This window comes from Porcisia hertigi, chromosome 31, assembly GCF_017918235.1.
Source record: "Porcisia hertigi strain C119 chromosome 31, whole genome shotgun sequence".
Taxonomy (NCBI): domain Eukaryota; phylum Euglenozoa; class Kinetoplastea; order Trypanosomatida; family Trypanosomatidae; genus Porcisia; species Porcisia hertigi.
In genome coordinates, this window is record NC_090590.1 from 1,567,179 (window position 1) to 1,590,841 (window position 23,663).

General features: G+C 54.1%; 4 protein-coding genes across 4 annotated transcripts; all 4 read right to left on the minus strand.

Annotated features, from left to right (window-relative positions):
- Nucleotides 1-2,197: 2,197 nt before the first annotated feature.
- On the minus strand, nt 2,198-3,541 carry JKF63_03943 (uncharacterized protein; the record flags this gene model as incomplete). The annotated part of the gene is made up of 1 exon (XM_067899939.1): nt 2,198-3,541. One exon carries the CDS (start codon nt 3,539-3,541, stop codon nt 2,198-2,200), a length of 1,344 nt encoding a protein of 447 aa, XP_067755145.1.
- Nucleotides 3,542-12,465: 8,924 nt separating this feature from the next.
- JKF63_03944 (uncharacterized protein) lies at nt 12,466-13,518 on the minus strand (the record flags this gene model as incomplete). The annotated part of the gene is made up of 1 exon (XM_067899940.1): nt 12,466-13,518. One exon carries the CDS (start codon nt 13,516-13,518, stop codon nt 12,466-12,468), a length of 1,053 nt encoding a protein of 350 aa, XP_067755146.1.
- Nucleotides 13,519-14,113: 595 nt separating this feature from the next.
- Nucleotides 14,114-15,982, minus strand: JKF63_03945 (uncharacterized protein; the record flags this gene model as incomplete). The annotated part of the gene is made up of 1 exon (XM_067899941.1): nt 14,114-15,982. The coding sequence occupies one exon, from the start codon at nt 15,980-15,982 to the stop codon at nt 14,114-14,116; it is 1,869 nt and encodes a 622-aa protein (XP_067755147.1).
- Nucleotides 15,983-17,522: 1,540 nt separating this feature from the next.
- Nucleotides 17,523-18,923, minus strand: JKF63_03946 (uncharacterized protein; the record flags this gene model as incomplete). The annotated part of the gene is made up of 1 exon (XM_067899942.1): nt 17,523-18,923. One exon carries the CDS (start codon nt 18,921-18,923, stop codon nt 17,523-17,525), a length of 1,401 nt encoding a protein of 466 aa, XP_067755148.1.
- Between the last annotated feature and the right edge of the window lie 4,740 nt (nt 18,924-23,663).

Sequence of the window (23,663 nt, forward strand, 5' to 3'; positions counted from 1 at the left end):
GGTGGATCGGTGAGGTGATGATGATGATGAGAAAGGGGGGGAGGGGAGGGGGCGGGACAAGGGTAGCTGAGTAGTTAGTAAGCACGATAGGAGAAGAAAGAGAAACGAGCCTCTGCGTCGAAGAAGTGAAGCGCACTTGAAAAAGGGGGAGACCAGAAAAAGTAAAAAAAATCTTGATAAAGGCGAGGGGGGTCGTCACGTAGAAATCGTGATCTAAACCGAGACCAGGGAGTGGAGAGGGGGAGGGCACTCTGTACGGAGGAGATGGTTGTGCACAGGTGGTTGTGTGGTGGTCGGTTGGCTAGTGAATTGAATGCCCAGAACACCCCGTTGATTTTCCCTCCTACTCTTCTCCCCCCCCCAAAAAAAAAACAAGATGAGCAAAACAAAAAAGAGAAAAAGTGGAAAAGACAGGGGAGAATATGTGCACACACCGGCAACAAAAAAAAAAGAGTCGGACAGGAGGGGGGCAAAAAAAAAAAGAAATACACAAGGATAAAGTCTAAAACGGTATGTAGAACTCAAAAAAAAAAGATGTGCGCGTGAGGGTATGGGGGGTGGGGTGGGGCGGTATCTCCCGCTTGTGGTCCGTGCGGCCTTTGCGCCTTTTTGAGCGACTCCTGCAAGAAAGGGCGAGAGAGAGAGAGAGAGAGAGAGAGATCAGGAGCGTCGTACTCTTTAGTGGTGGGAAAATGTAATCGTGTCTATGGAGGAGGAGCAGTTGACTAAATATATGAGAGAAAGGAGTCCAATAATGAAGAATATAAGAATATTTATATATATAGAGAGAGGTGTGCTGTGCCCTTCTAACGAGGATGTGAGAGATGCCCTGGGTGGACACTTTTGGGATCGTGAGCTGCCCTCCTTTCGTGTTTGCTGGTCGGTAGAAACAAAAGAAAAGGGGGGAGCCAGAACAACAGAGTTGCTTCACGTGTGAAGGGAGGAGTGGAAGGAAACCCCGAGAAGGTAGATAAAGGAATCCTCGTGACATGAGACCTAGGAGGGAAAGGGGAGGGCAGGGGAGGAGGGGGGGGACCCAACGCAGGTGCACCTCTACGCCTCTCAAGGGCACCTCATGGCACGGCTTCCCTTTCCCGTTCGCGAGTGTGGTCTATGACACGCGCGCATGCACACTATATATGCCTTCCATCCAAACCCGTCATGGAATAAAAAATGGATCCACACACAGGCGAGACAGGGGGTTCCATTGCGGTGGTTTGTTCTCCCTCCCCCTTCCACTCCCCCTATTTTAGTGGACGTCAATAATTACAGGACGGAGGGTCAGGCTTATATGTTTTTCTTTGGTGGTGGTGAGTGGATGAAACCCCGCTAGACACCCAGCCCAGCACTGGCGGGTGCCGAGCAAGACGATGTTCACCTCATGAGAAGAGAGAGAGAGCGAAGGTAAGTTGCGGGGGGGGGGGGCTAAAAGTCGCAGAGCACGACGATATAAGATAAAAAAAAAAAGAGGGGCGAGTAACAGACACGGGGTTTTTCGCTCCTGTGCCTGTCCTCCCTTCCCCACCACGCCCTCACTAAAAGAACTCAAAGAAATATAGATCTGAGCCCCAGATAACACGATGACAGTCCCCGTCACGGGTCGCCAGGACACAATTCAGAACGAAGAAGGGAGGAGGGGGGTGCAGAAAGCCATCAGTTGAATGTACACATGGGCCCCTTAAAGAGAGTCGCCAGTATGCTATCTGCGCTGCCCCGCACCCCCATTGGAGAGGCAGACGGAGTGAGGGGGAGGAGAGGGGAAGAAGGCCCCCCCCCCAAAAAAAAAAAGTGTGTATTCCAGAGAGAAAGTGAAGAGAACGAAAACAAACAAACACAAATACAACAGATGAGCCGGTAACGCCGGCGACAATCAAATCGGCCCCACCCGATAGGATCCTCCCTCCTCCCTCTTTCCCCTCCCGCCCCTCTTCTCCTACTATTGCTTCATGTGTGGGTGGGTGGGTGGGTGGGTGGGGAAGGAGGGAGGAGGGAGGCACCGTGTGAGTGAAGAAAGAAGCGGGGCTCTTTCTATCTAGAAAGGCCTCCAGTAGTGGACTCTTTTCTGGACCCCCCCCTGTTGAGTTAACCATGACGATCGACAGGGCCGGGCCTATCGCCACACCCGTCAAGAGCACGTTACACGGACTCGGCTAGTTGTTCCAGCTCCTTCTCCTCCCCCTTTTCCTTCCTCGTTTGGTCAATCCTCAAAAATACTTTTGAGAACACGACCACGCGGAGGGCCGCATCGAGGATGCCTAAGATTATCGCGGGCTCTCTCTATTTCTCCGGTACTTCGAAGCGTGCCGTCCCACTGGCAGCGGAGCTGACTCACGGACGGTAGTGACATCGGTTTCGAGCTGCCGGTTCCCATCATATTGAGAAATTGTGTTGGAGGGAGAGTTCTCAGCGTTGCGGGAATGGAGTCGGGCTCCAGAGACAGTCTTTTTTTCTGCACATGAGCGCCAGCGGGCGGTGATGGCGGTACTTTTGTTTTGCAGTTGGGGCTGAGATTCACGTTGGTAGATGTAATAACTGCCGCGTTTTGCGGAGGAGGCTCTTCTATCTTCTTGACATCCGCTGCTGGTGCCGCCCGACGCGGCCGGCGGACAGAGGCCATCAACATCGATGCATCGCTGGTGCACATGGATGGGCTCGTTTTATTGGAATCAGGGAACGGTTTGACGGGTGTGGGGATCGTATGCCTCTCGATCATGTCTGGGGCCGAGTGATCATCGTCCTCGCTGTTATCGCGCATGTCGCCAGTGATATTTGTCGCTGTCAGGTCAAAGAGCCGAGCGTGTGCACCACCTCCGTCCTTGGTATCGCGCCACCGCCTAGTGCCGCCTCCTTCGTCTCGCTGATTGCCAACGTCTGTGGCAGCTCCGTCACGTGCGGCGGCGTTGCGAGCTTGGAGGCCACCCCAGACAGACTCTGCTTCCTGGTGGACTCGAGGTGTAGAGAAAACGGTGCTGGTGCCGCCGCCCTCAGATTGCACCACAGGGCCAAAGGTCCGCTGTCGTATCCACCGCGCCTTGGTCACCGAAGGACTCTCGTCCAAGTAGCTGTCTGTCCATGTGTAAGAGAGTGATGGCACCTCGGCGTTTGTGACGCGTGTGAGGGAGTCGCTGGCGCAGACACCACTCGTCAGCGATACATCTTCGCCCACCGCCAACGGTGTTTCCTGCTCCACGACTCCCTGTGGGTCACAATTCTGTTGCCCCTGCGCTGAGGGGCTGCCGGTGGTTGTGCGTACTCCGCAGTGTACCGCTGCTTTTCGGGGGCAAAAGTTACCGAACTGGAGTCCTGGCGGCAATGGCCGGTGGAGGATATGCAGAGGGGTGAACAACGGCGAGGGCTCGAGAACAAGAAGCTCTGCTTCTATGGCCGATCGACTAAAGGCACTCTGGGGAAGAAGTTGTGCGCCAGGGTAACGATCCTTCACATCTGCACGGCATGGGTGCGTCATATGCGAGCCAGAGGCGGCTGAGGACATCAGCCTATCCCCATCGTTGAGTTCGCTGCGCTCTGTATGGGAGGCCATAATCGCGCAGCGTTGCTGGGCTAGGGGGAGGGGGCGGTGATTCCAGAGCAGACAGCGAAGCTGTTTTGGGGGTAAACACCGGAGAGAGTCCCCTTTCGATGAATGGCGGGGGGGGGGGGCGGGTCAACAACAACGAGGGTATGGAGGCCTCGTATGAATGGACCGAACGAGACGGCAAACGCCCCAAATATGCACGGGTACGTACAAATCGACAGAGGCCTGGAGAGGGAAGGGGGCGCGGAGGAGGAGGAAAAAAAACAAAAGGACGGCAGGGGGAGATGCAGCAAAGAATATACAACTCCTAAAATTAATCTTTCGGGTACATAAAGTTGTGCTTCAGAGATCGACGTTTTATGCTGTAAAACCGAAGAGCCAACACGGGCGCGTGGAGAACAGAAAAAATACAAGAAACACGCAGGCGGGAACCGTCGTTCCGAGGGGAAAAAATGGGGAGTGGGGTGGGGAGGGGAGAGTGGTGGTGAAGTCGAGGGTAAGTGAAGATGTACGGAGCAACAGGAGAAGAGGACTCGCGAAGAGGTGTGTGATGCGTGAGTCCTGAGTACGGATTCCTGTCGCCTGCCTCTCTCCCCTTTTTCTCTAATATTGAAAAACAGAAAGAGAGAGTGGGCAAAACAGGAGACTTATCAAACGTGAAGAAGAACGCCTGAAAGCGGATTGAGCAGCAACGAACAACAAAAAGGAAAGGACAGAGGATAAAGGGAGAATAGGGAGAGTGGGAGGGAGGGGGTTCTGTGTATGAAGATTTTGAATGTGGGCAAAGAATCTATTGGGAACGAGATAGAATCGCAAGTTGACTGAAACATTTGCCACACCAAAGTGAGAGGAGTGTAAAATAGTGGTGACGGAGATGGGAAGGAAGGAAGGAAGGAGGGGGAGGTAAGAAAGGGGTTCCAAGAATAAAGATCTGGAATAATGTGTGTGTGTGTGAGTGTGGGGGTCTAACCTCTTCCATATAGTGAAGGGAAAACACACATGACACCGATCGCTGATTAAAAATGAGCTGTGTTACCTCAACAACCTCGCCCCATCGCCGAGCATGAGACGAGCTGCATGTGCGTGTCGATGTGGGTGTGCGGGATAGGATTCCCTACAGAGGCGCCCACGCCTGCCAACACACTCTGCGACATAGGCGAGTCGAACATTTTTTTCGCGTACCGCTTTTAATTTGTTTGCTTCTAAGTATTTGGTACCCGTTTCACCCACGTCCCATTCTCTGCCATTTATGTTTGATCGTGTAGCCTCCCAACTCGCGAAGAGCCCCACTCTCCCTCCCCCCCACTCCTATGACATCAGATATCGCGTGGAGGGAAGCGAGCGTGATGACATACACGATAGGCATATGCCGACTCGTTTTACGTCACCACGGCCTCTGCTCTCAACACCACCGATATCCGCTGACGAAGGATCCTCCGGGGCAGCGCGATGGGGAACTCTACCGCCCGCATCAGGAGTGATGTGACGCTCCCATATCGTGGTGGCTCCATCCGGTGATTAACAGACACAGTTTGGCGTTGATAAAGGAAAGAGTATGTACCTAACCCCCCCCCGCCTACCCCACCTCCCTTACCCTCCACCCCTCCTCACTCTCAGAAACGCATTCGCGCAGGATGCGCCGTATGACTTACAGTTTGGCTTCCTGAGGACACTCAATCAGAGATGTACACACACACGGTGCAGAGGCGTCGTCCAGCCCCTGCCCAGGACTACAAAGGGACATCACAGAGTCATTTGTGTTACTCCGGTGCGTGATCGAAGAGGTGCGGGGTTGGAGGGGGGCGGCGGCGGAGCCAGAAAGATCTGCTTGCTTGCACGAGTTCTCAGCACAGCAGACGCGATGCACACACACCGTCAAAAGAGAGGGGAGCTATCAAAGACGTCCACACCGGCATGGCACCCTTCAATCAGCAACAGAAAAAAAAAGTAGAGCGATTATGTTCTTCACCAGTCCAGCACGCTGCTTTCCCTATTCAAGAGTCCCACTTCCAGGTCTCTCAAATCATGACTTCGGTTCATCTCAACTGTCACCTGTGTGACAGAACGGGTGATGGGGTTTTTGAGTGCTTTGTGGACCCTCGGAAGGGAGGAGGGGGGGAGGGGGAAGGGGGGGGGGGCCAAACAAGTGCCTGGAGAGATGGGTTCTCTATGTGAGCAAAAAACAAAAAAAAACGGAAGCACCTTTCCTCCAACACAGGTAACGTGGGGGATTCTTCCCAGGGAGGCAATGGGGGAAGGGGGGGGGGAGGGGGATCTTATATACTTGAATCTGAGGGGGGAGAGTCACAGAAAAGGGGAGCGAGAGGGGGAATAAAAAAAAAAACGAGGAGACGAGACTGTCAATCCGGGGGAATGTATGGCCATGAAAGAAAGGCAGGGCAGCATCAAAAGAGCTCTTTTGAAGAATGAAGAAGAAAAAGAGGGAAGGCGGGACGAGTGAAAACTGATCCCCATCGGTTGTCGTTCGACTACGCGCACGAGCAAGCACGCATGAGGGGGTGTACTTTCCCTGTAAAATGGCTGGCTATAAAAACAGAACACTCACACTCTCCCCACGAAAAAAAAAGATATACGAAACTATGAATAACCGTCGTCCCTGAGCTCCAGAGGATGAAGGGAGTAAGAACAACAGAAAAAAACAAGAAAGAATTCGAGCCATGATTTTATCAACGAAAAATACGTATGAAAAGACTCACGGCCGCAATAGATGGCACCGCATGCGCACCACATCTAATGTGACTTGTAGTTGGACACCGCAGTGGATGAGAGGAACACCACAAAAGGGGCCACAGACAATTGAGAGAAAACAGATGGAAAGCAGCGAAGAGGTCCTCGAGGGGCGGCGACGGGGGGGGGGGAAGACAGGGAGGACCCCAAACAAAGATGAAGATCAGACCCGGCACCACAACACGGATAGACCTCAACTTGTCATACGGGGTGGGGGAGGGGGGGGGGCACAAAAAAGAAAAGAGAGAAAGTGGAGCCTCTCCACACACAGACGTACTACAAAAAAAACAGCAACAATACAAAAGCCGCATAGCCGCGTAAAGCAGCAAACAACACACACACACACACAAAGGTGAAATGGTTCAGGTCAGTTGAAGAGAAAAACGAGAAAGACAGGCTGCGTGCTGGGATGATTGGTGGGACAACAGCAGCTGCAACCTGCTGAGAATGACGATGAAGGAGGGGGGGGAAGAGGTGGCAGAGACCGAGATGGTAAACAGAAAAAAAAAGAAGAAAAGATTCACAAGGAAAACAAATAGCCGCATGAGACTTGTTAGCAAACGACGCGCAAACACACAGACACACACGTGCACACAAGGGGCGTGGTGATTCCATATGTGAACCAGAGACGTGGAGCGATAAGCCATGAGTACATAACTGGACTAGAAAGTGCAACAAGCTCAGATTAGAAAAATATATGAGATTGCAAGAGACGTGTGCATGTGGGTGTAGTGCAAGGGGGGTGGGAGGGGGAGAGAAGAGAGTAGAGGCGCTCAAGCAACAAATAATCTCGAAAAAGCAGAAAGAAAATTATAGTGATATTTTGTCTCTGATGATAAACCAGAGAAATAAATGTTTCGTAGTGCTTGAAAACGATGCCATGCAAGATAAAAACAGGAGTGAAAGTTAAAAAAAAAGAGGAGGAAGATGAGGGATAGCCTCGCTTGATAAGGGGGGGAGGGAGGGGGGGCTGTGGAAGCAGCTTCTCTGATATACAGAGGGGGGGGGAATCACCTAGATGAAAAAGTTGATGAACTGTCTGAAACGGGGTACTCCACTTTCCTTAAAAAAAATAAAGCCTTGAATTCGTCTCCTACAAAGAAAGCAGTTGTACACTGCACAATGAAAACAAGAAAGCAAGTTCACAACTGTAAAAGCCCACTACGTGGGCATACACAGACGAATACAAGGGCCTGAGCCTTCACATTTGTGGGTGAAAAAAACGGCCGGATGCAAAGCGTCGCTCTATGAGGCGTGTACACTCGTATAAAAAGAAAAACAAAGACGCGCTAAGAAGGAACGGAAGGGGGGAGGGGAGGGGAGGGGGGGGGGAGATGCGCGACTGTACAGAGAAGGACACGGCAGCTTAGAGGGTGTGGAGGGGGGAAAAATCCGGACGAAACAAAATGGGGGCTTCAGCTGTGCCCCTTCATCAAAAAAAAAATTTTCATTTTTTTTTTGATGAAGGGGTGGAACACCCTGAGCATCTGCCTCGCCACAGAAGCGAAAAGACACGCACAGATAGAAAGCCGACAAGAAATATATATATTTGACTACATGTCAGCCTTCCACCGAGAAAAATTAAAGGTATGATCCGCCATGGGCAGTACCCGCAGGGGCTTCAATGTCCGCTGCTTCACCCTCAGCCCTACCGCGCCCCTGCCATGTGCCCACATCATGTCTAGCTTCGCGGAACTGGCTCATTTTATTCTTCAGCAGGGTTAGCTGCACGTGTTTCTCCGGCACCCGATTCCAGTCGTGGCACCCCATGCGCGATAGTCTGGTGTTTATTTTCTGCTTTGGGGACATCATCAGAGTGCGCTCCCCGCGCCTGGAGATCTCGCAAACCGAATCTGTTCTCTGCCGCGGGATCATGAACAGTGGGTCTTTTTTAAAATAGAGCGTGTCACGAGAGAAGCTGACACGCCGTGCAGTTCGCGCGAGGGTGCAGCAGTGCACAGAGGCTTCCGATTCCCCCGCGGTCGCCTCACCGACGCTTTTGCTCCAGACACCCACCCCATCCGTCAACGAGACTCGAGAATCGCATCGGAGTACGTCGCCCCCGCCACCGAGATTACTGTCCTGACGGATAAGAATTGAGGAGAGGTAGGGTACGGCGTGAGCAAGCGCCACAGTATCACCGTCGCCGGTGGTGTGCGATCCAGAAAGGGCAGTGGCGCGTCCCGACCAGATCGACCCATAGCTCTTCGGTGCATGGCCAAGGGCTTCAACTTGTGGATCAGCGCCCGTGTCGCTGTCCTCAGTGAGCGTTACAGATGGCACCCCTGACCCCGCCATCAGTTGCGTTGGATCCCTGGCATACTGCAAAAGCTGGTGGCTCTTTGCTGTGGTAGGTGAACGCGCAAGTCTGCGATGGTCGACACCGGTGGACTCACTCTTCGGAGACCGCTTATCCCGCCCGTGGGGCACCACGCCCTTGACTTTTCCTAGCAACCGACGTCCTCGATCGCCGCTGTCGCTCTTGTGGACAAGGGTGATGTGCTCACCTGAGCCAGGAAGAGTGCCTTCACTTTCAAAATTACACCTTGCTGCTTCCAGAGCGTCGCTACTGCCAGAGTGCGATGTGTGGCCGCGGTGCCGTGCTGCTGTGCTGGGGCACGGGGGGCCGGCCTCCATTACCCTCCTTGGCGTTCGCAGTTGCCGCCACCCCTCGGTCCGGTAAAGGCAGCAAATCTCACCCTCGTTGTCGATGAAGAAGTGTCGGCGTTGCCGCTCTCTCGAGTGCCTGTGAAACGCGTCCACGTACGCATCCGCATCGACGGGACTCCTTCGGTCTAGTGGGCAGCGGCGACGGGATCTCGCCTCATCACTCGCTCTGGAGCTCAGCCGATTTCTACCAGAGCACGGAAGGTGAGGAGCGCTTGACGCACCCCCCATCCCTGCCTCCAGGCAAGCGCGCTCGGTGGAGTACACCTTGAGGAGATCCTCCGCCGTCACTGCCGGGTCCGGTAGCGCAGGCGTGCCGCCATCGTAGCGGCGCACAAAATCAAAGTAGAACATAACGGTGTCACTATCTGTCTCTGCCTCGAAATCGCCTCCGCTGTCTCTGGTGCCACTCGTATGCGGGGTGACCATGGCAGCGGAGCTGGATATCACAGGGCCAAACTCACGAGGGTACCACTCTTCTTCCTCTTCTTCCAAATCGGTGCGGCGATGCTGACAGGGGTTGTCGGAGGTGCCGTTGTGTGGCTGTGCTGAGGTGGAGACGAACATTTTTGCGACATGCCGCTCAGAAATGTTTCGTGTCTTTGAAGTATTGAAGACCGTCGACGTTGTCGATGCACCATCCGTGGCCACACTGGCGGACTCGGCCCTCGTCACTAACCTGGGAAATTCCACCGTTAAAGGTGCCATCCCCACGGGCGCCGCGGCATCCCCACGAATTGGCCTCAGCGGTACGCGTCGTTCAGCAAAAGGGGGTCGCTGGCCATGCGGAGAGCCAAGTACTGGCAGCAGAACCCCCTGATAACGCGATGGCACGCGCCACTGCGGGTGAGACGCTCCTCCACCCATAGGGAGGTGGAAGGGGAGGAGGGAGGAGGAAGGGAGGGAGGTGGAAGGGGGGGGGGCGACTTTTTTTTTTACGTATGTCGTTTACGACTCGTAGGAGCCGTTGCACCGATGCCCTCTCGTTGTCCTCTCGTTGTCCTTCGTTCTCCTTCTCTCGACTTTTCTCAAATCCACCTTCTCTGCTTGCCACGCTCGAGAGAGGGAGAGAGAGAGGGAGAGAATGGCTACCTCACGCAGCCGCGTCGCGTGCATGTCCTTTTTTTTTGTCCAGGCAGATGGAAAGATGTTCCCGAGAGAAAAAGTGTCAGCAGGTGAGGTAAGGGAAAGACACACACACACACACATATATATGTATATACGCAGACAGAAATGTGAGTAGAACGCTACAAAGTGAGATGGGCAGGACAAGACGAAAAGTACCCCTGCCGTGAAGAAGAAAAGCGGGTGTGGTGTATGGGTGTATGGGTGTATGGGGGGGGGGGGGGGGGGGGGCTGAGGTCAAGTGAATGGTGCGTGGGAATCAGGGAGTGGAGAAGAGAGGGAGAGGCTCTGGAAGACGGCAAGAAGGGGTAGCAGACAGCACGAGGCCCTCCTTCTCCTTGTCTTGCACATGACTCCTTTCAGTGTAGTAAAATAATCGTTACAGCAGCAGCACCGCAGCGTCACCGTGGGGCGACGAGACACCGCACACAGTATGTTCACCTCGTTTTTTTTTTGTGATTACTTTGATGCTGCTGTTTTTAACCACACAAAGAGGGCTAGAGGCGGACATCAGCCCCTTATCGATCTGCCAAAAGGGAGACGGGAGGGAAAGACAGGAGGGAGGAGTGAGTGGGTCTAGTAGAAATAAATCAGTCGATGCCACCACATACGACCGAGAGCAAAGAATATCTCTCTCTCTACATATCCACCAAGAGGTAGGGCACATCTATCCGAGACGATAAAACATGATATGTAAGCACAACAGCAAAAAGATGCACATCAAAGATGATGCGTGTGTCGCAGTCCGCCAACTAAACAAATATGTTGAGCGCCTCAGGTCCATGTCTCAGCCCCCCCCCAAACAAAAAAAAAGTTGATGGAAATAGACTCTGCTCTTGTCACCGGGATGTAAAAATGTGGATGTTTAATGCCCGCTGCAAATCTGAGTATTCGCTCTCGAGCTTGCCTCAGAAAAAGCTCACGATATTTGAAACGAGCCCCCCCCCCCTCCAAAAGGGCTGTGATTGGACTTTTGTTGCTCGGGGGAGCGATCTCAGTTGTATCGATTGGGCATCTGTGTGCTCGCTGGGGGGGGGAGGTGAAGGAAGCCAAAAAGGGGCGTGGCTCAATTTCCCGTGCGCGCGAATGCCATGTCACTCGCTTGCTCTCTCACCTCTGCTGGACACATACACACACACGCACAATAATAAATCCATCAAGCCCATCTCGCTTATCTTTGTTTCGCCTTGTGTTTACACACATCACTGCACTCCGACTGGTGCAAGTCGATGGTGCGGCGCCTCTCAAGTGCAGCGAATTCGCCTCTCGTAGACGCCAAGATTCACGGAGACATATAGAATGAGTAGTTGAAGTAACAGCGGCACCAATAAAAGGCCGCAGAGAAAAAAAAAATAGAAACCGTAGCCGGCAACAAACACCACGACTCCGAGGGTGAGGGGCCGTTTCTGTCACGAATTAGACCGGCATGTGAGCGGAATGAAAGCAAGGGTGCCTGAAAGTCGAGACTCAACACAGACGCGGTAGTGACTGGGAGCCGCTGTCGAGAAGCGGCGTGGGAGGGATAACAGCCAGACCATTATCGATTTTTCGGCGCAGAGAAATGAAAAAAGAGTGAGTGGGTGAGTGAATGAGTGAGAGAAACACAGGGGATAATATGCGCATGGTTTTTGTTCAGAGCCTGATGTAACAGGAGGCAGCACATCCTCGGGAGTACAAGAGACCTGAACAGGTAACCCCTTTTGCACCGCCTCCCCCCCCCCCCACATGAGTCATGAAGACACTGAGAACAGTGAAGACGAAAAAAAAGCAGCATAACCGTCAGGCCAAATTCAGTGTCTCTCCACCGCACCGATTCGCGGGAGCTACAAAGAAAAACGAGTGCCGAACGGTGCGCCACTACACGTGGACTGTCCTCTTGCAAAGGGCAACGGGAGTGGCATCGGGCGAAGCGCCTCGGAGGGCGGGGGGGGGGGTGTACCTCTGTTTTTACTTGGAAACAAAACATTTGCGCTGATCCTGGTTTTGGTTTTCTTGCGGAGGGTCTCTTTCAACAGTACCTCCCTACACCACCACCACAACAACACACACCCATCACGACTCCATAAACGAACCATCCGACAGGCCCTCTCGGGGGGACTTGTGGCCCCTTCACGAAATCAGGCAGCCCTGCGCCCTTTTCCTTCCTTCTCTGCGTCGCACGTGGGACGGGAAGGCGGGAGGGAAGAATGGGGGGGGGGGGTCAACTCCTTTGCGGGCGACAGGGTGCTAGCGCCCATCTTTGTTCTACTAGGGCTTCTTTGGCGCAAATAAAAACCATTAAATATTGTGTGATGTGTGTGTTGTATCTGCCTCGCATGCCACTCCTCTTCTTTACTTACAGTTGTGAGCTCCCTCTCCTTATATGCGGCACCTTCGATTCTTCATCGATGTTACTTACGGGATCGGCTCTTCAGGCGGTCCAGGTAACCGCCAAGGTTCTTCTGGACTTCTGGGCTTTGCACAAACTGTGTGAAAAACTCTGTATCATAGTTACGCTCCTCGTCGGAGGCGAGCATCTGGAGGTACTCTCTGCGCATCATGTCACGCGCCATCCAGCGGGCCTGCTGTGGGACAGAGAGAAAGCGCTCCGCTTGCTGATACGCAACCCCAATTGCCTGCTCGTCATTGGTGGCTACCTCGTCAATCAGACCCAGCTTTTGCGCTTCATCAGCCACAGGAGTTTCCCCCAGCTGCAGCATCCGCTCTGCCCTGCGTGAGCCCAAGAGATACGCGTAAGCTGGCATGGTCCACGGCGGTGCCACAAGTCCTAGCTTCGTTTCGTTGAGACCGATGCGATACAGGCGATTGCTGTTCGTGTTGTCCTTCGGTCCACGAGCCATGACGCGGTAGTCGCAGCCCATCGCGATGATGCACCCCCCCGCCGGGGAGTTGCCCGTGATGGCTGCGATAATCGGCTTCGGGAAGGAGTTGAAGATCAGCCACATCTCTTGAAAGCTCTGCCAGAAGGCACCAATACGCTCTGGTTTCGGGTTGTGCACCTCAACGAGGTCGAGTCCGGCAGAGAATACGGTCGGGATTGCAGAGGAGATGATCACGGCCTTTGTCTCCTCGTTGCTGCCAAGCCACAGCATCCACTGGTTCAACTCCTGGAAGAACTCCAGGCTCAGCGAGTTTACAGGGGCGCGGGCCATCTGCACGTTCGTGATGCCCTTCTCATTTGTGTTGATCTTCAGAAACTTGGGGACCTCCGTCGGCTTCTTTGGCGGCTCAAACTCACGCTCCGCGTCACCGCTGTGTTCGCCGTCCTCGTGCGGTGCGTTCACAGCCTGCGTGCGGCCTTGCTGCTGCGGCGCACGCATCTGCGGCGGCACGCCGGGCGGGACCTGCGACTGGAAGCGGTACTGCGGGAGCTGCTGCAGCGCCGACGCCACACCAACGGCGCCAGCGCAGCGGGTGAGAGAGTGAGAGATGACACGGCGCATGACTGCAGGAGTGGATACGACAAGAAAGAAAAAAAGGGAGGACAAACAGAGAGAGAGGGAGAGACACACACACACACAGAAGTGACTTGGCGAGCCGTTTCTTTATAGACAAAACCCCAACTCGGCAGCGCAGTGTGGACTTCCAGGAAATGAAGAGGTGCCGCAAACGGGGTTCGACGCACAAGCGGAAAGGAAGGGAGAAAGACAAAAGAGGAGGGAAGAGGGAAAGTGTGTGAGTGTGTGTGGGGGGGGGGTGACGAGCGAATGAGGCACCTGGGCCTACCTGGCAGCACAACCCGAGGCAAAGGCCGGCGGTGTCCGCGATGTTCGATCCAAAAGACCGTGCGTGGGGACGGTGGTCTGTGCAGCTGCAGCTGTCTGATGTGTGTATGGTTGTGTGCGATGATGTGGCACACACACACACACGTCTCACTGATACTTCTTTGGTTGTTTAGATGTCGGTGTCAGGTAGCGCAATGTTAAGAAAAATATTAAAAAAAAAATGTGTGTGAGTGTGTTAGTTGAAGAAGCCAACGATATTTCAAAGCGGCGCTCAAAACAACCATGAAAGAAATGCACACGATTCTTTACGGCATCACCAAGTCGCCTTCACGACGCGCAGGAATTGGTCCGTGCTGAGGTACGGTGGAGGTGGGATGTCAGCACCGATGCATCGCAGGGCCTCGATTCCACCTCCGTCTTCGACGGCGATGGCTGGAGTGATGACGTGAAGATGCAAGAGATGTCGCAGGCACAGCACAAACCTGTCGAACCCCTGATGGGCAACAAGCCGCTTGATGGCGTTGAGGGCGTCCTGGTACGATGCTCCGGTGAACTCGTGTCCCTTCTTCGAGGATTTGATGGTGCTAGTCGGCACATTAGCAGACGAGACGGGAGAGGAGGAGTTTTGAGCACTCACGCTGCCGTCGCCATCCGCTTTGTACCGCCGCATCGGTTTGCCGAGTAGTGTGTCACCAACGCACTGCTCGATGACCTGGCAAATCCCCTCCTTCACTGCGAACGGCAAACCGAGTGCGTTTCCAATCCAATGGTGGGTCAGCTCGTGCACGATAAGCTCAGTTTGTTCCACCTCCCTATTACCGTGGACACTCCCTCCTGCACCACTACCAGCGACAGAGGATCTCTTGCTCTCTTGATAGATGGTCTCGTTCAGGACGATCGAGCAGTGGTGCTCCATTCCAGAGATAAAGGGCATTGTGGGGCCAAGGAGAACGTCGAGATGCTCACACTGACGAAGCGGCAGCGGGCACTGGAACAGCTCCTGGAGCGCTCGAACCGCCTCGATGGTGATGTCCAAAACGCGCTCAAGAGTCGCCATCGCGATTCGCGCCTCTGGTCGCGCCAACACCCGGACGGGGATGGACGTACAAGACAAGGCGCCCCTGTCTTGAACGCCGCTGGACATGTCCCCGGGCATATGAGGAATGTCTGTCGTCCCCTCCACCACTTCGAGACCACCAACGGCAAAGTCGCCTGGCTTCAGCTGAGTGCTATACGGGAAGCATGCGAAAGAGAACACATACGCGGGTAGTGGGCCACATGGTGCAAAACTCATCTGTACTGCCTGTTGCGCCACCACCTCCTTGCGAGATCGCATCTCCCCGTTCGTCAGGATGGTGCAGAATACGCTGGGCAGCTGGATACTCTTGAGGTGCCATTCCAGGCGGTATTGCGGGTCGTCCGGCGACGGGAAAGCGCACCGGGCATACCGTACTTCAAAGTGTGTGAGAAGGGGTACATCCTCCGTGCCATCGCTGCCGCGGGCGGCATAAATCCCGCCATGATCGAAGGCCTGAACGGTGCCAACAAACTGAATGGTGAGTTCCACCTCACAGAACGGGGGTGCGCTGCCAGCGTCCTCGAAGATGACGAGCTTTGATCCCCAGTCCACAGTGGGCACCGAGCCGGATGAGCCGGCCGACAGCTGAGCAGTGTCGGGCATTGCGGCACCGCTTTTCTTTTTGCCACTTTTGGAGATTTTTTTGTTTCTTTCGGTACTGGCGATCGAACCGGCGCCCGGTAATGCCGTTTCCCCATCTTCCACCTCAACAGAGAGCACTTTGAGGACCCCTGTGGCTGCACCGTCGGCGGCGTAGGCACGCCTTACTTGATAGGACTGCACATCCAGCACCCCAGCGTCCTTGTAAATGCCGCCAGCTGTGGTGAGCGCGTGGAAGTGCAGGGCGTTCTTTTCTGCTATGAGGCGACGGTGCCGCGCAAACTCATCAAACTCGGTGTTGACCGGAGAGGGAGATGAGGAGGAGCTCTCCGTCTCCTCAGGGCGTTCGACTGCGTGGTGGTAGGGCTCACATCTGTAGCGAATGATTGATATGCCCTGATAGGTGGACCCAGCGACAATCGCCGTGCCATTGCTAGGGCGGGGAAAGACGAGCTGCAAGGTGCACCGTATGGGATTCCATATATGTGTGGGCCTCGTCGTCATATCTAGAGTGGAAGACAAATAGAAAGTAAACAGCAACCGAGTGTTGGCATCCACAGAATACTCTTCACTGTACCCACCGTCTCGGCAACGGAGAACGTGTAAGAGTGAAGAACACCGCACAAAGACCGGAGGTGGAGAGACACAGAAAAAAAAAACATCGCGGAAGGGAGAAGAGGGGGGGGAGAAGGATGAGGGTGGTGGGGGTCATCACAGGCATAGTCAGGTGAATCGAGTATGTTGAAGATAAAACAAACCAGACTGATTCAATCTTGTAACACAGAGAGAGATGCCCAATTGGCCTCTGTGTCTTTACCCCTCCCCACTGCGAGGAGGTGCACACTTCACATTTGTGAGGTGTCACTCCTGGCATAGGGTCTCGCTTCTCATGAGATTAATACGTGATTCGCCTGCGATGAGAGCGGCGAACAGGGGGGGGGTGAAGGGGGCATGCTTGACGTTGACATGATATATGTCACAAGAGCGCGGAGGCAGCAACAAGCATAATTGTTATCGACTTCGCCTTCCACCATTAACACGTGTATAAATACAAGGGCATCGCCATTCTCTTCAAGAGATCCGTTGCACCATGGTAAGACGGGGAGTCCACCTACAACCAATCGGGTCATGCAGCTGATGCGGGGAGGGGGATGTTTATGGGGATTGCGGTGGTGGTGATGATGCTCGAGGTCTACGCCGGTGGCAATCGGCAAGACAATTGGTCAACTTGGGATGAGAGCTCTCTCACAGCCTGCGTTCCGCCTGAAGGTGGCCCCTCACCCTCTTCCTTCACACATCCAGTCGGCTCATACCAGTGCACTCAAACAGAAAAAAAATGGTCTCAGCACACCGCACACGTGCGCGCGTGGTGAACTAGATGTTGAGGTCCTGGGGTGCCCTCGTTATGCCTCCGACATCTGTGCTTCACCAGTCCACCTGAGAGGGTAGGTAGGCGATCCCACAGACTGTAGTACCAACGTGCACTTTGAGTTGGAAAAGTTTAGGTTTGCGCGTGCCTCATTCGTCTCCAACATCTCCTCGGTGGTGATCACAATGTGTATATATGTATATATATATACATTGCTTGCACGTGAATCACAGTTTGGGCGACGTTGTATAGCGGGGGTGCGCGGGCGCCCTCGTTGGTCCTCGCGCCTCCGTGGATTCTCCCCTCCGACCGTCCCCTCAGGCCCGGAATGCCGATCTGCGGTTTCGCTGTGTTTTATGTGCACACCCACCAGTGACATCAAAAAAAAAAACGCGTGTCTGGGATAATGAGTCAGCGTGCGCTTCGACAGGTGGTCCTGATTTTTTAGGAATCTGTGACAGCATTTATGCATCCCTTGGGATTTTTTTTACCTCAATCCCGCCCGCCTTTGTGAGAAGTGGGTGTGCCGAGCGGGTGAGACACGCAGATGAGCCTCCACCCGCGGGGCAACGAACTCCTCATCTCATAACAAACCCTCCATGACGAACATGATAGAAACCTTCAGAGGATACATATATATGTATCGTCTTTTTTTTTTGCTTGCCCGTTCTTGCCTCAGCTAAACCGATCGAGTGTATCAATAAAGTGACGACGCTCATCCTCCTCGGGGTCGCCATCTTCTGTGCACTGCAGGCCCGTCCGCCACTCTTTCAGGCGGCGAGGCATATATTTGTGCACGGCGTCCTTCATCGCCTTGGGGCTCTTCGCCAGCAGTTCTGCGAGCGCGCGGGCTGCAGCCTTTTGCACCATCTCATCGCTGCTCTCTGACTCTGTGTGCAAGCACGCGATGTGAATTATGCCCTCGCTAGAGACCCCCGTAGAGGCCAGGTAGGCAACAAAGAAAAGCGCTCGTGCTGTGACTTTGCGTGCTGCAGCCAGCAGCGCCGCAGAGGAGGTGTCGTCACTCCCCTTCTCTAGTGCCTCTCTGGATGCGATTATGGTCACCGACGCAGGACCGCTTTCACTTGTTGACTCGTTGGCTACCATTGACTCAGATAGCCTTCGCGTCAGGTTCAAGGCGTCCGCCACAACGGCCAAGCCATTGCTCTGGAGAAAGACAATCGTGTTTGGCGCATAGTCGCGGCAGAGGCAACTGCACGCATGCAGGAGTGCGGCAAGAAGGCGCATCAAAAGCGTCGCTTGTTCGGTCACGCTCGCCACTTCGGCACTCTCACCGCACTGTGCAGCGAGCGCGTGATGGTCATCTCCCAAATGGAGAAGCGTTTCAATGGCTTTGATACTATCACCCAGTAATGGGAGCACGATGCTCTGCCAGTGGGCGCTCTCGTATGCCCTTTGCACGGGCTCGTTTAACTGTGCCGAGTGCGCTATCACCATCGCAAGTTGCGTGAAGATTGGCACCGCAGCGGAGGAGACACAGGCATCTGTGGTGGAGGTCGGGGGCACCTCTTTGTTTCCTGCGTCGGTACCCTCAGGGGCCCCGAGGCGCGGGTTTGCATCGCCGCCACTGGTCGGAAGCAGGGGGTGCGCGGCGCTTTCACGATGCAGCACCTGCAGAAGCCGCTGCGGGCCTTCCATTAGTGAAAACTCAGCTGCCCAGTTCACATCCTCGACCATGTCCGCGAGCTCCGCCAGCGCTTCCAGCTGATCTTCCTGTGTCAAAGACCCAGGCGTGCCATCAGCGGTTCTGTTCTCCACGTGGAACAGCAGCTGCTTGACGCGCTTTTCGGGCGCTTCAACCGATGCGAGGGCGCTGCGGAGCCACTCGTAATCGGTTGCAGGCCTCGGTGGGTTTTCGGCAGATGTGGAAGGCACGGTAGCGGAAGTGGAAGCACACGCGGCTGCGCTTGTGCTGGTTTGTCTCTCCCCTGCCTCAGGTGCTCCGCTCAGCGCGAGGCCGGAGGGACTTTGACCGTTCGTGGGTCGGTTACGACCGTCCTGCAACTGGGCGCAGAAGTTTAGCAGCGCCGTGTTGACACCGGGCGCCGAGGACATTGCTGAAAGAATGGCTGTGAAAATGGTGATGTACTTCTACGAAGTGTGAGACCCCCAATCGGAATACGGCGAGCACTAAAATTTGGGGGGGGACTCTGCTGCAGAGGTGTTCAAGAGTTTGTGACACTGTTGCGCGGTCAGATCGAGGTGAGAGTCGTTGGTGTGAGGCGAAAACTGTGTTGCGTGTTCTGCACGTTTTGCGCGCTCAAGCAAGCGTTGGAGAAGAGGGCATTGTGATGGAAAGGGAAGGATGAAAGGAGACAAGTGTTCACCAGCGGGAGGAGGAGAACGAGGAGGAGAAGGGGGGCGAAACATACGGGCGTCGACGGGGGGGGGGGGGGCTGCATTCCAGCTACAAGGTCCGAGAGCCCCAAATCGAGACGCAGGCCTCACAGGTACACGCTTGTTGTGGGACGCTATTTTGTGCTGGCCAGGTTTCTGAATCCCAAAAGAACCGCACCGATTCCACCATCGCCATCTTGCAAACGGCGCTACCCGTTCGTGGGCAATCAGTGTGTGTGTGTGAGTGTGTGTGTGTGTTGCATCCGCCGACAGACCTTTTCGACCTCTCCTTGTAATCCTTGTGTTTTCCAAGAAATGGACCATCAAACAGCGTTGGGTATGAACAAAGGAGAATCGATTAGGAGTAAGCCGAGGCGAGCGAAAAAAAAAGCACACAGAATGAAAAATCGGTGAGACACACACACACACACACACACACACACACACAGACAGACAGACGGACAGAGAAGGGGGGAGTGAAGAGAGCTGGAGGAGCAAAAAAGAAAAATTGTTTGCATCCCCGGCTCCGCATGCACACGCGTGACGCGGTGGCAGCATCCCGGAGCCAACTAAGAGACCCAGCCAGTATAACGTCTGCTGTCGTCAACCCCCCCCCCCCACCCCCCGAGGCGGATGTCCATCCGCTGTACATTTGCGCTTGCTGATGTGTTCCGGCTACGTACTCAAGCAGAGATACGTGCACCCGCATCCGATAGAGTCTGGACGCCTCCGGACGTCTCTCCAAACCCAGCCCCCTTCAGAATAAGGTTGATCACTCGGACTCACCGCAGTCGTAATGGAAGCTGTAACGGGTCCTTGGCCCCCCCCCCTTACCCCGACTCCGTTGTCCACATTTGTTCTGCCAACCAGCAACGCCGCCGTTGGTTGTGCTTACATCTAGTAAAGATACGACAAATGTTTCCAGGTTTTTTACTGGGCGCGCACTGGAGGGAATATTAGCCTTTTGGTATAGAGAAATCTGCAGGAGCAACGCCGAGGTAGTAACACTTCCTGTGTGAGTTGAGCACAAGAAACACACACACGATCTTCACACAGTATTTACGATCAGCAACACACACACAGACACACACACACACACACAGTTCACAGAACAACAAGAACGCAGCTATTAATCAGCTACACATATATGCAAAGAAGGGGGAAGGGGATCAGAAAACCTTTTTTTTCTTTGGAGGGAGTGAGGAGGGGAAACCAATCACTCCAGCGCTGGTCTGCTGCGCATCACCCAAGCCTTCACGGTTGCCCAGTACACTGACCACCGTCTGTAACCCATGCCGCACCTCTGCACTGTCCATCCAAAAGAAGCAGAGAGGCAGACGTTGGTCGACCTATCATCGCACCAGCGGCGCGGACCGACCCTACTGCATGGCGGCGGAGATGTTGTTCGACAGCCAGTCAAGACCTTCGTAGAGACCCTGCGCTGTCGTGGCGCAGCACCCCTGAATGTACCACCGTCGATTTCGAACATTGTACAGACCCAGTTTCTCTGTGATCTGCGTTGTCGTTAGCGCGTTGGGCAAATCCTGCTTGTTGGCAAAAATAAGCAACACCGCGTTTTGCAGCTCCTCCTCCGCGAGGATCTTATCGAGTTCCTCCTTGGCCAGTGACATGCGATCGGGATCATTGCTGTCTACAACGAAAATGACACCGTTGGAGCCCTGGTAGTAGTAATGCCAGAGCGACCGCAGCTTCTGCTGACCGCCTACATCCCACATAGTAAATTTCAAATTTTTATACTCGACCGTCTCAACGTTGAAGCCGATCGTCGGCGTCGTCGTCACCACCTCGCCTAGCTTCAGCTTGTAGATGATGGTGGTCTTACCAGCCGCATCCAATCCCACCATGATGATGCGGACCTCCCTCTTCCCCATAATGGATTGGAAGGCGGAGGCTAACCACTGCCCCATTGTCGCTGTTTTTGGCTGGCTTTTCGAGAGGATGCGATGCTTGATATCCCCAGAGGCGAGGAGGGGGGGATGGGGAATGAGGTGGAGAAGAGGAGAGCGAGACAAAACAGAGATGGGGAAAAGCGAGCGACGAAGGCAAACGCGGGATGTGCAAGTGTATATGTGTGCCTGCACGTGTTGTGGTCAGAACTCAGCTGAACCGGGACAAAAAGTGAGCGGAGGTAAGAAGGCGCTCGAAGCAAGAGGGAGAAAAAAGGGGAGAGAGAGGGACAAGGAGAAGGGGGAGAGAGTATTTCTCAATAACCGCTCACTGAACGTGAGAGAAGATGTCGTTGCCGTCTTTGTGGTGCACGGAGTGAAGAGTGGAGCGACACCAGTTGAAACAGTTTGTCTATCACACTGACACACACACACACACACAAGAAACAGAAGGAGGGGGGCGTGACGCTTACGACAGGGTGAGACATCGATCGAAACATCCCATCAGCCCGATATATAAATATTTATATATATATATTCAAATACAGAAAAATAGACACCAAACGGATAAGAATACGGAGCAGGAGCAAACAACAAAGACAAGCGCAGTTGTCCGCTTGTACGCATGGCAACTGGGCACTGAGATCCCCAGTGAGATATTTTTTGTACTGCGAAAGGCGCATGATCTTCGCAAGTGTGCTTGTTTTCGCGCATCTGGAAGCGTCTCCACCCTCCCAAAATCTCGCGGGGGGGGGGGGCAAAAAAAAAAAGATGCAGACAGGGCCTCCAGTAAGTGGAATGGGAGCAAACACAGCCGCCCTTTCTCCACTCTTCCTTTTTTTTCTGTGTGTGAAGTAAAAATGTAAAATGTGTTCCACTGCGGCCCGGCTGAGAGTGCGGAGTGGGATGAGCCACAACTTCATGAAAAGACTCTTTAATCGTAGTGGCCTGTCGATTAAAGTGCAGGGGCCTGCCCATCCGTAGCCGTCATGCGTCACAACACACAATGGCTGACCGAAATGCAGGTCCTTCCAGGTTGGGATTGACTCGAGCATACGCCAGGCGTAATGAAGCCACTGAAGACTCCGTTTCCTCCCCCCCCCCCTGTGCTACGTACTAACCGATTTTCAAAATCACTCAACCTCGACAGAGGTCCAAGAATGCTTCTGCAAGCGTTCAGATGCTGGAAGTGTACAAACAGCAGCCCTCGGACTGCGACTGGTCGCTGGCAGTCACCACAGAAACGAAAGGACGCACGTCACGTCGTATTGATTGATGTTGCATCGCGAAAGCCAGTGACTCCCACCAAACGAAGACTGGCGTGCCCTGCAGTCAACATCTGTCCACACGGGAGCATCGGACAATGTATTTTCAGAGATCGGAATCCTCGCCCGACAAGTGCGCTCCGAAACACCACTCGCCTTGAACAACATCTGCAGCTAGGCAGAAGCAAGAGGGAGCAGGTGTGTTAAACGGGTTTGTGGACACGGTGTCAGCAGCAGAGTCCTACACCAGAGCATCAGTTGAGAAACAGCGGTGGTGGTGAAAAAGACCGTGTACGCGGAGCGCGCGGGAAAAGGGGAAAAAACAAAGCGGATCCCAGCGGAGTTGGGGGCTGAGGCGGGGGGGAAGACGTGCTGTGCAATGAAGCCCAGGGCGGCCTCCTGCGCTAGAGAACAAAGTGAAGCAGAGAATCTCCAACAAGAAACAGGAGACACTCGGATGGTTGAAGTGTGGATCCAAATACCCGAACAGCAAATAATAATAATAAAAAAGAGGAGAGGGCGAGGTAGAGAATGAATAAACGGGGGAGGGCGTGCACATAAGAAGAGAAAACCAATAGAAAAAAAAACGTGCGTTTGTGACAGAGTTCGACGCAGGCGCGTGCTTGATGCTGATGAAGAGAACGGAGTTGTCTCCATACACTCCTCCAGAAATAAATGCGTGTATATGGAGTCCATCCCTGTTTTCATATCGCCTTCCGTCCCCCTTCCCCTCTCTCCCCCCCCCCTCCCCGAAAGATGAGGGTACGATCGTCTTTGCTGGGTGAGTCAATGTTTTGTGGAGCGCTCAACGGAAAGATGAGAGGATAAACGGAAGAAACGTACACGGACACCGCGCAAAAAAAAAAAAAGAATACAAAAAAGTCCAAAACGCGTGTAAATGCATACGCCTAGAGAAAGACAAGCCCTACTCCGCGAAACCGGCGCTGGCGATGTGGAGGTGAGGTGGGGAGACGAGGGGGGAAAGAGGCCACCGGAACATCTTTGCAATGAGCGAGATGCCCTTGAAGCCGTTCAGAGATGCTCGCCGAGCTCTTGAGGCCGTTTCTCGTGTCGTTTCACTGGAGCGTGGTCGTATTGTGGGTGGGAAAAAGGGGGGCCATCGATCTTTAAAGAATACGGCGAGGAGAAGATCGTGAATATCTGTTTTTCAGACTGTTCTGTCGGGCTTGGAATATCTGTGCGTGTATACATATCTGCGCGTGTGAATGGCGTCGAGTTCCTCCGTCGTCTAACCCAGATTCGTGTCTCTGAGAGACAGCGCCCCC